Genomic DNA, 11870 nt, shown 5'->3' with positions numbered 1-11870 from the left:
CACGTAACATGCATTTTGCTAGCTATTTGCCGGGTATCAAAGTTATTTCATGTGACAGTATAATACTGGCCTAAAGTGTTAATATACCTCTTTTAATAGCACTGTTTTAAACAGATAAAACTCGACATGATTTTGAAATTGTCAGAGTGGACTACAGTAGTGTACGAATAAGCTTTCTCTATGATGCTTACCAAATAGTCTTACAAGGCTTATCCTGTTACGTATAATGTTTTAAAGAACAAAGCACTTACATTTAAGATCACATTCAAAACTTTTTTTTGTTTTTTTTAAATATCATGATACTTTAAGGAGACTAACAATTTATACAATGTAAATGCAAAGTATGAAGTTGTGGAGTTCCAAATACACATTCAATCTGCCATTTCTAGTTTTGTGCAAATTATTTTGCTTGAAATAACTTCAAATGTAGAATATTATCAGCAACACCAAACCTCCAGAGATAAAAAAAAAAAATGACTTTTTTATATCTGCTTGAAATTAGACGTCCCAGATCTACTAATTTTATTTTTGATTTAAAACAAGAAACTGTAAACAATTACTACAACAGCAGTTAGCAACAAGAATGGGTGACAGTTGTCAGTCTTGAAATATAACCTATGCCCTTTGACCTTTTAGTCAAGTATGTAAATAAATACAAGAACTAACACAAATAAAAGCTACCATTATAAGAAAATACATTATACGCTGTAATTTGGAATAAAATCTTATACAATATCGGCTGCATCATTTGGAATACGTATTTGCTTAAAACAGCTTGATACTAACAGTTATACTTCTTTGTGTAAAGGACTAGACTTTTACTCACCATCAGAAATGTGTTTTGTGATTAATTTTATACCAGTATACTAAACACTCAAGTGTGAAAATGACTCAAGTCATATAGTAGAAGAAGATACCATAGGCACCATAATATATATTTTTTGCTTTTAAACATAACCTGGTGATGAACCAACAGTAAGAAAAGGAGATGAAAATTAAAAGGCACATTCAGGCAAGAAATAATCAACACAGTTTGCATGATGCTATAGTTAAAAAAATAATTTATACTCTGCATAATTGAACAGATCAGGAACAAATACTCTGGTAGATTCTAATCTGTCAGAGAAAGCCAGTTTTGTAAGAGATGTGCAATTCAAATCAGATCACTCTTTTAGAAGTTGAATTTTGTTTTGTTTTAAGGTCAGTGTAAGGCTTATAACCAAGTGCATGTTAAGAGGACTACTCAAAACCTCTTGTTTTCCGAGTGCATAGAGATACAATGAACAATGAATATATTCTTTGCAAGATGTATTCTTGTACATGTGCAAGTCTTATCAAGTACTTGAGCGTCTTTCGGGTCTTGGAACACACTTCATAATAGCAGCTCTCCACAGGGCAGGGGCAAGTAAAAGACTTAGAGTAGTCACACTCAGAATAAGAAGATAGACCTGAAAATCGGAAATAAAAGCCATTACTTCTCTCCACAGTTACGTGATAAACTAAGAAATGCTTTAAATTTGATGAGATCAGACTTTTCTCAATATTTTCAGGCTGAGACTTCACCTGTCTCTCTTACCAAGTATGCTTGGTTACAAAGGCAAAAAAGTGCATGCACAAGTCATGTAATTATCTGTTTACCTGGTTTGAACATTCACTTGAAAAAGAAAAAAACAACAACAACAACAACAAAACAAAACAAAACAAAATAAAACAAAACAAACATAATGAGCTCATAGAATAACAGTTATTTACATCTATAGCTGAGAGGTCAATTTCAAAAGCTTAAGGTGTGCTAAAAAGTCAAAGGCCAAATACCACTTTATTAAAAAACATAAACCATTCTGGTTTAAAGATATAATGGCAAAGTGTATTACTAATATATACAGTATAGTTTTTTACCTATCAAGAATCCCTCTAAGTCATGCTGCACATCTTCTGAAATGAGATCTTTGTTACATGTTATGGAAGAGTCTTTTAAAATGGCAATGAGAAGTAGTTTGAGGTCTCAAACATAAGAGTGACATTTGGAATTTAGACCTATGTAAACCTGTACAGTAGAAAATGACATGAAAACTGACCCGGGAAAATTGAAAGCCTAAGGGTCTCCAGGCACTCTGGGTGGGCCCCTAAACTGATTCTGTGATGGGTATCTTGAAACTCTATACAAACATATAGTATTTATAACTCCTAATTATATGCAGGAGTAAGCAGGACAATGAATCACCTCTACCCACGCAAGTGAACAGCATTGTGTAGATTTTTCACACTTGCTTTATTTGGAATTGGTTCCAGCATTATACAGCCCAGTGCTCTCACAATGGACAGCTCAGAGAGCCAGCAGAGTATTTTTGTGAGCAGAGACACAGAGGAGAAAGCACTTAGCTTTAGAAAGTGAGGTCAGTTGTTACATCTCTGTAGCCATAATTTACTGAAGTTCGCAAAAGAGATTTCATCTTGAGAAAATAGTGTTCTCCTAGCTTGAATATAAAGCTAAGTTTAAGGTTTCCCTCCTAGGGTATTTTTTCACGGATATTGAAAAATCTCATTTCTTCTGCAGTGGATTTAAAATTAACAATCTTTGCAGGTAAAGACCACAAGTTTGTTTGCTCACTTGTTTGATTGTATATTAAGGCAACTTGCACTTCACCGTACCTGCCCTCTACTTCTGATTTACTAACATTTCCTTAATCAATTCCTATATTCTCATTACCTCTTTCTATAGCTGTATCAAGATTTTAAAAGCAAAGGCTTCTCACTCTTAGACACTTGGGTGCTATCTACAGTTCACTGCTCAGTTAATAAAGAAGTTGTTAAGGGGAAACGGTGAAGGCAAAACATGTGTAACTATGCAATTTTAAAATTAAAACGTGTAATCTGCAACATTAAAGTCCAACAAGTAAAAAAAAAGTTCAATAAGGGAAAAATTGAACTAAGAACCCTGTCAAGGACATACAAGTTTCTGTTTGTATGGGCTGATTATTTGTTACCAGTTTCAAGATTACACAAAATGGGTCAAGATAGGCCTCAAAACTTTGACATACACTGCAATATAAAATCCCAGTAAGTTTGTCAGGTGCAAAACCCGAAGTTAATAACTATTAAATAGCTTACCTCCCGAGATATGATCCCTGCTCTGCGTGCTCTACTTCCAAGAACAAAAGAGAATTCACTGACTTGTGCCAGTCCTGCTGAGACAATCCATTTGATATACTGGCTGGTCTTTGGAAGAATCAGAGAAAGGACAAGCACTGCCAAGACAAACTTTAAAAAGTAGGGTTTTGGGTGGGGTTGTTGTTACATTGTTGGCTTTTATGTTTGTTTAAAAAAAAAAAAATATTGCTATCACTGATACATAGCATCAAATACAACAATGCTGGACGTAAAAATAAACTGGCAGACTTGTAAATGTCTTCTGTGTCAACATCAAAAGAGGCAAAAAGTACACAGCAAGGTACAAAGTAGCATTTTTACTAAAATAAAGCATTTGATAACTGTTACAACTCCTAAGTTAAGCAAAGACATTTATCCACGTGTAACAGACTTCTAACATTAAATAAAAACCCTGCATATTTGATTTTTATCCCTGTATATTTATTTTTATCTTTTAAACATAAAAAAATATATATTTGTGTGTACATAGCCTAAGAATGTTGTATCAAACTACATTCTACCAGTTAGATTCCTCCAATTAAAGATGTATTACTTCTCAGATGTTTATCAGATTTATCAGATTTTTATCAGATGTTCAGTTTTTGAACTATGTTCATTATGGCATGCAGCACTAAGATTATTCACACTGTTAAAAGATTTAAAAAAAATAATAAAAAATACCTTCATTATGACCACAGACAATGTAAGGAAGAGTAAGACTGTGAGTTCGTATATGACAAATGTGGGGAAAACATGAAGTCCTAGGAGGAAAAACATTGGTGTTATCTTAGTGCATCTTTTAAAATCAACAACTTTAGCCAAGCATTCATACTCACATGTAAGCTAAGGCTGAATATAAAAATCTTGTATTTATTGGAATAGACAACGAAAACATGTAATGTTTCCAAATGCTGAAATAATATATTTGTCATTTAAACTATTCAGATTTTATTGCATCTACAAAGAAGTATGGAGTTAGATTTCATTTACAAGAACTAGGAGTTTTAGTGTTGTGTTGTGTTTTGGTTTGTTTTGTTTTTCCTTAAAGTTATGTGCTATACTGTGGCATGTTCTGTTTCTAACTTATTTAGAGCACATACAGTTCATTGCTGAAAGAAATCCACCGGACAGTAACGTTTCACAAGAAGTATTTACAATGATTCAGTTTTAACATTTTTTTTTTAAGATTTTTTTTTTTTTTTTAACACTGCTATGCTATATTTTAATTTACTGAGTGCAACTAAGATCTATTTAATAGATAGCAATATTCAGTTTGTTATTCTAGAAATCCCTGGAAAGAAATATTTCAAAGTTTAATGCCAATATTTTATTATGATAATTTTCAGAGTTCATCATAGATTTAAGTGCAAGACTGTATTTTCAAAACCAACCAAACAAAAATCCCCAACACACCTACTAACACTACCTACTTAATCACTTAAGTATTTCCTGGCAAACATAGACGTTTTTGGAGGGGTTTATCTCCAACAATATTCCAAATTGAGTTAAATTGTAAATGACAGATGCATTAGCACTTTCGTTTATGTTTTGTCTTTTCCACACCAGTCAACAGTCCAGAACCTGAACTGAAACACACTTCTTTCATTAAAGCTATAAAAATACTGCAGGAAAATAATTCCATTGTTCTGCACAGTGATTGCAAGATACACTTTGCTAGCCATTTAACATTCTTGTATGAAACGGTAATGGACTATTACTGAGGATGGAACACGTTACACATAAATTACAACTGTAACAGAAAACTTAATTGTTTTGACCCCGTGACCCTCACATGCAATCACTGAAAGTCACCTGAACAAGAAAACTCACTTGGACTGGAATCAGGAAAAGCCATAAAACCCCTGAGTATGGTCTACCCCAGCTAAAGAATGACTTAAAGCCACATTTTGATGATTTAGGGCTGTTTTCTGTTGGTCTTGATTGTTTTTGCATGTTTTTTTTTGTTGTTGTTGTTGTTTGTTTGTTTGCTTTTTGAAAATTAATATATCAAGGTGGTCTTGCTTGAGAACCTTATGTCTCATGTTGAGACACCTGAATTTTATTCCCAGTGACCACACACATATTTTCATTAATCTTACCTGTATAATCAGTAAAAGGTCAAACCTTGATGTAGCATCAGCAAAATGATTTGGTTATTACATGAAGCAAGATAATGAACTGTCAAGAGCACAGCAGCTTAGAACTAAGTCCGGCTATTATTAAACAGACAAGAAAAACAAATATTTGTTGGAGATGTCCTGTAGTCACTGAGGAGGAATCTTACTCACAGCTAGTTCTATTTTTTCCCCTAGGATATGAGGGACTTGTGCAGGCAAGCATCTTTGGAAGTCCATTCCTTTTCCACAAAATCTCTTAAAAGAGAAACCAAACTAGTGGAGATGTTCCTGATAAGTCCATAACAGTTGGCAATTCTCCAACCTAACTGTTTTTGTTGAAGGGCAAGAGTTTAGCTTTCTGAAGCACGCGGCCAGTAAATCAATGCTCTAACTTCTTATTTTAATGCAGGACCGGTTTTCATGAATTTTCCCTGCCCTGTAGCACTGCAGAGCCAGAAGAATTGTAGAGAACCAAGAGTTGCTGCCTTCCTAAATGCACAGGAGAATTTACTTAGAGCAACTTCAAGATGTTTTGTCCATGTACACGTTCCATTGTGGATGAAAATGTACTTCAAAAACCGTAAGCTCAGAGATTTGTATACAAGTAGTACCCAGTCAGCATGCACACAGCATTTTACTTCTTAATTTCCTTCTAACTGTGGAAATACAAATGCAGAAGATTATCAGAATAAGGAGAGAGATGGCAGAACAAGAGATGAACACCACACCAAAAAAAAAAAAAAAAAGAAATCTAAATATTTTGTGGACATGGACAGGCAAGTAGCTTCTCTGTTTTTAGTGTTTATCATATGCACGTTGCTTGCTCACCTCTAGGCTGGTCTCAGAGGTGTACATGAAAAGCAGCTAGAGAAACACAGCCTGTAACAACATCGTGTCTGACAAGAGGGCCAACCAGCATATCTGGAACTGTAGGCTTCAAAGGGAGGCTGTAAGTATAGCCTAGGGCTCTCCTCACTACTGGTAGATCTACCTTTTCACTTCTGGAGCAGTCTGAAGTTCATTTGGACTGCTTCCTGACGTGGAGATTATTACCATATTCAAAAGAGCTGAGGTACAAACTACCACAGACTTCTCTGCTACATAGCTGCTAAACAGCATGCAAAGATCCAACTACAGTCATCACCGTGTCCTGGAAAATCCAGCATCAAGAAGAGGAATCTCAGAGATCCTTGACAGCAGACATGATGAAAGAAAAGAAAACTCTGGTGGTCAAATCTCAGCCAGTGGGAATAATTCTGACACATCCTCAAGACGGGACAGTCAATAAGAAAAATAACTTTAGTGATGCATTGGGATGCTGTATCTTAATGGACCTAAGAGCCCTGTATCTTACTGAACCTAAGATCAAAAAGACAACAATAGCAGAACAGAAAAACAATGTTCTCCTTCATTTTTCTGCAACAAAAGGGAAAGCCATCTCCAGCCTAATGTCAGTTCTGAGAACTTGAAACATCCAGGTTTCATTCTGGGCTGGATTCAGGGCTGGATAGATGAGGAGAAGGTGATTAATGTCATCTAATGAATTCCAGTCTTGGGATCTTCCTTTGAATTCTCTCAAATTCAACAGAAATGTTAGAGGCTCAGAGAAACACTGTATGTTTGTTCTGGACTGTGGTACTGCTAACACTGTCAGCATCACCTCTCTTCAGAGGAAGAAGATGAAGTTTTTCAGCATCTTGCATGTAAGGCCCCGATGCCAGCCAGAAGATTTACCCAGAAGAAAAACATGGAGCCTTGCAAGCAAGTACATCTGTACAGCACACTGAGGACACACAACCTAGTCACTCACTAGAAGCAAGATGCCTCCTCACCAGTGGCAGATAGGGTTGCTGATGCCTAAATTCCACACATCTTGTGGTCTAAGAAAACCCAGGATATTGGAGCCTTAAAAAATAAACAGGCTACGCAAAGATTCCTCCCATCTTCCTGAAAAGCAATCAAAAGAAAAATCAAATGAGGCCGAGGTGGAAAGGGAAGGATCTGAGTAGCAGGTACTCAAAGTTCTCCAAATGTGGCTCTGAGAAGAGACTGGTCCAGATGTTCCCTCAAAAAACATTGGTGAGGACAGAGAGTAACAGCAACTTCCTAATCTCAACAGATAACAGGAAGAGAGTCAGAAAACTGGAAGCAACACACAGAGGTGTAAATGAATGTACACTGTCACAGACAGTACGTGAACAGGTAGTGTTCAGCTCAGCCTTCAAGCCCCAGGATGGTTTTTGTAGTGAGTACACAAGTAGGCATTTAGGACAAACAAAAGAGGGACTAACTTCTCCAAATGATGTATTTACATTCGCTCTTCAATAAAGTAAGCCCCCCAATTCCAACCAAGTCCTTTTAGAATAAAGGAATAGAAATTATATTGCTACAATGGTGTATCACCCATCTTGGGATCTCAGATGTCTCTACTGTTGCTATGTGTAGCAAGCACCCTACTATGAACAAGCCTTAGAGTTACATTAAAAACAGTCAGAAAAGTAATTTTTGAGATCTGTGACAGTACTACAAAAATAATTTTCTTAGAGTGTAAATTACACTACATGGAGTGCTGCCTATTATGTCAACTGAGGTCATACCCTGTCCATCCGTCTCATCACTATTCATAATTTATGAAGTCACAGGAGCGTAGGACAGTTTTGTGTTCAGTTCCTTGCAAAATCCACTTCTGGCTTATGATTACTTGTCTTGCCTTATAAACCTGGTAACACCATCATTTCCCTCACTTTCTTTACCAAAATACGTAAAAAACTTATCTGTGAGCATTTAGCAATTACTGATCCAACCTTGTCTGCTTGTCAACCTTGTCTGTTTTACCATAATTCTCCATTTTATTAAAACAAAACCAAGTTCTTCAAATAGACATTCCTACTACTAAGTAATCTGGCTGATCAGCACAAGTTATTATCATGGGCTGGGTAAAACAAAATCAAAACTGGCGAGTATAACTTTTTTATTTTGAAAACTGACAAGAAACACTTGGTTTCTGTTATGATAGAACGGGCATAAAACAGTATATAAAGAAAGGCATACAAATTCTGATGATGGTAGGGCTTCATTATTATCTCAATAAATATATGGAGATAAAAAAAAAACAAAGAAGAGGAAAAAAAGAAGCAAAAACATGGGCTGTCTTGGAAATAAAATCCAAGAATCTCTCAATTTGCATTGGTTGAAGTAGGTTAGATTTGTGTGTCCCATTCAATGGGACTTTTAGACATTGCAATGCTCCCAAAATCGGATATGCATCTCCTGTATAGTCCAGTAGGCCTGTCTCCTCATTCAGTGTACCTAAGCACTGCAGAAATGCGTTTCAGTTTCCTTCAGAGGAGGTATATGGACTGCTAAGGAATCTAACACTTCAAAATGAAGATAGCAACCGATTTATATAAATATTCTCGGAATCAGCATGCTCTGGATAACAACCTTAATGAATTTCTCCCCTGGTCTTAGGCATCAATATTGCATTTCAGTCAGCGGGTAGTCTGAGATATTTCTTGATCAATTCTTCCTGCGTTGAGCACACACAGATTACATCTTCCTAACTAAGAATCCAAGAGCTATAAAAAGGATCTGCTTCCATTACCATATTCTGCTTACAGAGAAAACCAAGCCTCAAGGACGTGAAGTTTAATCTATTCACTGACTCAAACTGGTAATAAAATTTTTGGTATAAATTACAAGTATATCCACTGCAAAGACAGAAGAACATTTTCTAAAAAAAACAGATATAAGGCCTTTCTTCCCTTAAAATTTTTAGTTATGTGCTTTGAAGAGCCCAGAGAAATTCAGAATTGAGAACAAAAACCTGACATTAAAACAAAAATTGAGAGTACAACGTGGAAATTCCTTATGAAAATTAATGCTGCATTTAAAACAATAGCAAAGTCAAACCAATAGTGTCATCAGTTAACATTTTAGTATACTGAAAACATAAAACCTATCTCCCTTCAATTTGTAGACACCAGTTTATTTATTTTTACTCCCCCGCATCTGTAGGTTAGCACTACTTTTAGTAAGCTTTGTCGGAAATTACCTATGGATGCAAAGAAAATGATGGCAAGAAAGTCTCGTATTGGTTCAATACAGGACATAATCTCCTCAGTGACCATATGACCCTGAGAAGAGATCAGAGCTCCAGCTAAGAAGCATCCCAGCTCCATCGAGACATCCAGCAGCTCTGTGATCTGTCAAGGAATAACAGGAAAATCTATTACCGTTCTCTTGCCCAGAGTGACCTTCTTTACCATTTCACACAGAAATTACAAAGCTATACATTGCACTGGATGTAATAAATTAATATAACCTTACACAAACTCAACATCAAACATAATTTAGCTTATTTCAGTTTTCTGCAGTATTATGTTTGTAGAAGAGACTGACAAAACCATGATGTTTCCCCTCCATGATGTTATTTCCTTCCCCACAAAAACAAAATTCTTAATCTACATTGCAATGCTTTGTGTCTCGCTTATGGATAGCATCTGATTTCACCAAAATGAGAGAGACTAACAGCTTGAGAGACAGGCTTGCATAATACAATGAGGCTGTGAAAATAAGCCATAGGAACTTCATGTTTCCCAACTGTCAAACAAGGGGAAAAAAAAAATCAAACCTTATAATCTGGGAGAATAGTCTCAATTTAGCAAAAACAGTCCCAGACATAATTTACATTTTATGACTGTAAATTGGACCTAAACGTGCTTGTGTGTTTTACTGAGTAGGGATGGATTTAAGCAAGTGAAGTAAACTGCTGGAATGAAGCATCTACTTGAAAGGATTCAGACTGCTCTTCGTTCTTTTTTTATTATTTGAACATGGTGCTAGAAGGGAGAGATGAAACATGTAAAGAGAATGAACTACAAACCAAGAAATTGCTTCAGGCAATGCTTGTAACATGAGAAAAGCAAGCAGCACTTCTCAAAGGTATAAATAAAATGCCTTTAAAACCATACTGCTGCAGACGGTCACCTCACTTAGAAAGGACAATGCTATTAATATTAATAGGACATTTTAACTGAAGACTTATTTCCATAGCAATTTAGTTTAAGTAACAATACACCACGGTGCATTTATGGACAACATTGATCATGTCTTTAATGGTGTTACACTAAGGTATGAAGCTAAAACTCAAGTGACTTGAAATTAATGGAGGAGGAAAGACACGATAAATGAGTCTCCAAGCAAGGTATAAAATGCTGCCTAAATATGCAAAAGACTGGGGTTTAGTTTTAAGTATTAATGTCTAAATGATCATCACGTAATTCCATTTGTGATGATAGTCCTTCATTTATTGCAAGATATTTAAGAAAACAAATTGGGTCTGTCAACTTATGCAAATAGTTGCTAATCTGGCAAAACCAACAAAATAATCCGGGCCAGCTACTGTGAAAAATCTGCCACTCTGGATACACTCCTATCATAAAACAAAAGGAATTTCAGTTCAGTCTCAAAGATATGCAGTGCTCTTCCTAACAATCTGAAATAGCAGGAGGGAAGAAGGAAATGTACACAAAGGATTTAAAATCACCAGGGGGTAAAAAAAAAAAAAAAAAAAAAAAAGGAAGAGAAACATAGGAAACATATGGGGAAGTCACAAGCTTGAGAGTATGACCATGATCCAATACAGCCTCTTCAAATAAAGTTGGAATTATTTCTACAATTCAGATATAAACCACCCACAGTTGAGTATTACCTGCTATAACAGAGCTTCAGGTCAAAACATTTATACTGAATATTTTAAGCATTCATATGCGCATGGTAAAGTTACCATTTCAGAAGGGATTTACCAGCTCTTGTATTGGAACTGTATGATATTGTGCTGTTATCAGAATCACTAGGCAAGTAAGAAGCATTATCAGGGTGAAATAAATAAACTACATGCTTGTTCAGAAAGCATAAAACATAACTAGAGTAAAACCTATGTCTGTTTAGGTTTGCTCCCACAGCATAAAAGCCGAGATCTATGTCTTTACTCTAGAGCAAGCTAAGTATGAGTTCAAGGACCTGGTAGATAAAAATGCAGATTTTGCTATTTGTCTGTTCTCCAGGTACTACAAAACCTCAGGTCTACTACATATATATATATATATATGTATATATATATATATATATACACACATACATATATATTAAATCATTACTCAGAAAAAAAGAGAAGTGGATGAGAAGATAAGGAAAAACCCCCAAATCAGGGTACTTTCTTAACCTCATTCAACTTCCTCCAGTCTGTTCTTCAGATTTATACCAAGACTGCTTTTACTATTCCCATCCTGGTTTCTGGTTGTCGAATATTATCAATAAGCAAACACATTTCCCCTACTTACTCTGTAACTTCACGGTTTATCATAAATAACGTGTGCAGATAGATGCAATGAAGAGTGTTTCACTGGCAGGAAGGGCTTCTCAACAAAATGTATTATATAGGCAAAACTCAGGATGTGTTTTACATTTAGTATTCCTTCTCTGTTTGCCCCATTTTTAACATTTTCCTTTATTGAGCAGGGCTCTAACAACTACTATTTCCTGGGCTGTGCTCTGTCCTTTTCTTGATTCCTACATTACAGTAAGCTTTACCAGTCAAAG

At 35.7% G+C, this 11870-nt stretch overlaps 1 protein-coding gene across 1 annotated transcript in view; it reads right to left on the bottom strand.

The window, feature by feature from the left end:
• Nucleotides 1-231: 231 nt before the first annotated feature.
• Nucleotides 232-11870, bottom strand: part of TMCO3 (transmembrane and coiled-coil domains 3) — a 30787-nt gene continuing 19148 nt past the window's right edge. Inside the window, exons 10-13 of the mRNA XM_082767415.1 lie at nucleotides 9322-9472; nucleotides 3832-3911; nucleotides 3112-3261; nucleotides 232-1448 (exon numbers count right to left, since the gene is read on the bottom strand). Coding sequence (XP_082623541.1) covers nucleotides 1335-1448; nucleotides 3112-3261; nucleotides 3832-3911; nucleotides 9322-9472 — 495 coding nt within the window. The 3' untranslated portion in view covers nucleotides 232-1334. The remainder of the gene's footprint in view (nucleotides 1449-3111; nucleotides 3262-3831; nucleotides 3912-9321; nucleotides 9473-11870) is intronic.

Source organism: Aythya marila (assembly GCF_965140915.1).
Source record: "Aythya marila genome assembly, chromosome: 1".
Classification (NCBI taxonomy): domain Eukaryota; kingdom Metazoa; phylum Chordata; class Aves; order Anseriformes; family Anatidae; genus Aythya; species Aythya marila.
This window is presented reverse-complemented; position numbering and strand designations above follow the sequence as displayed.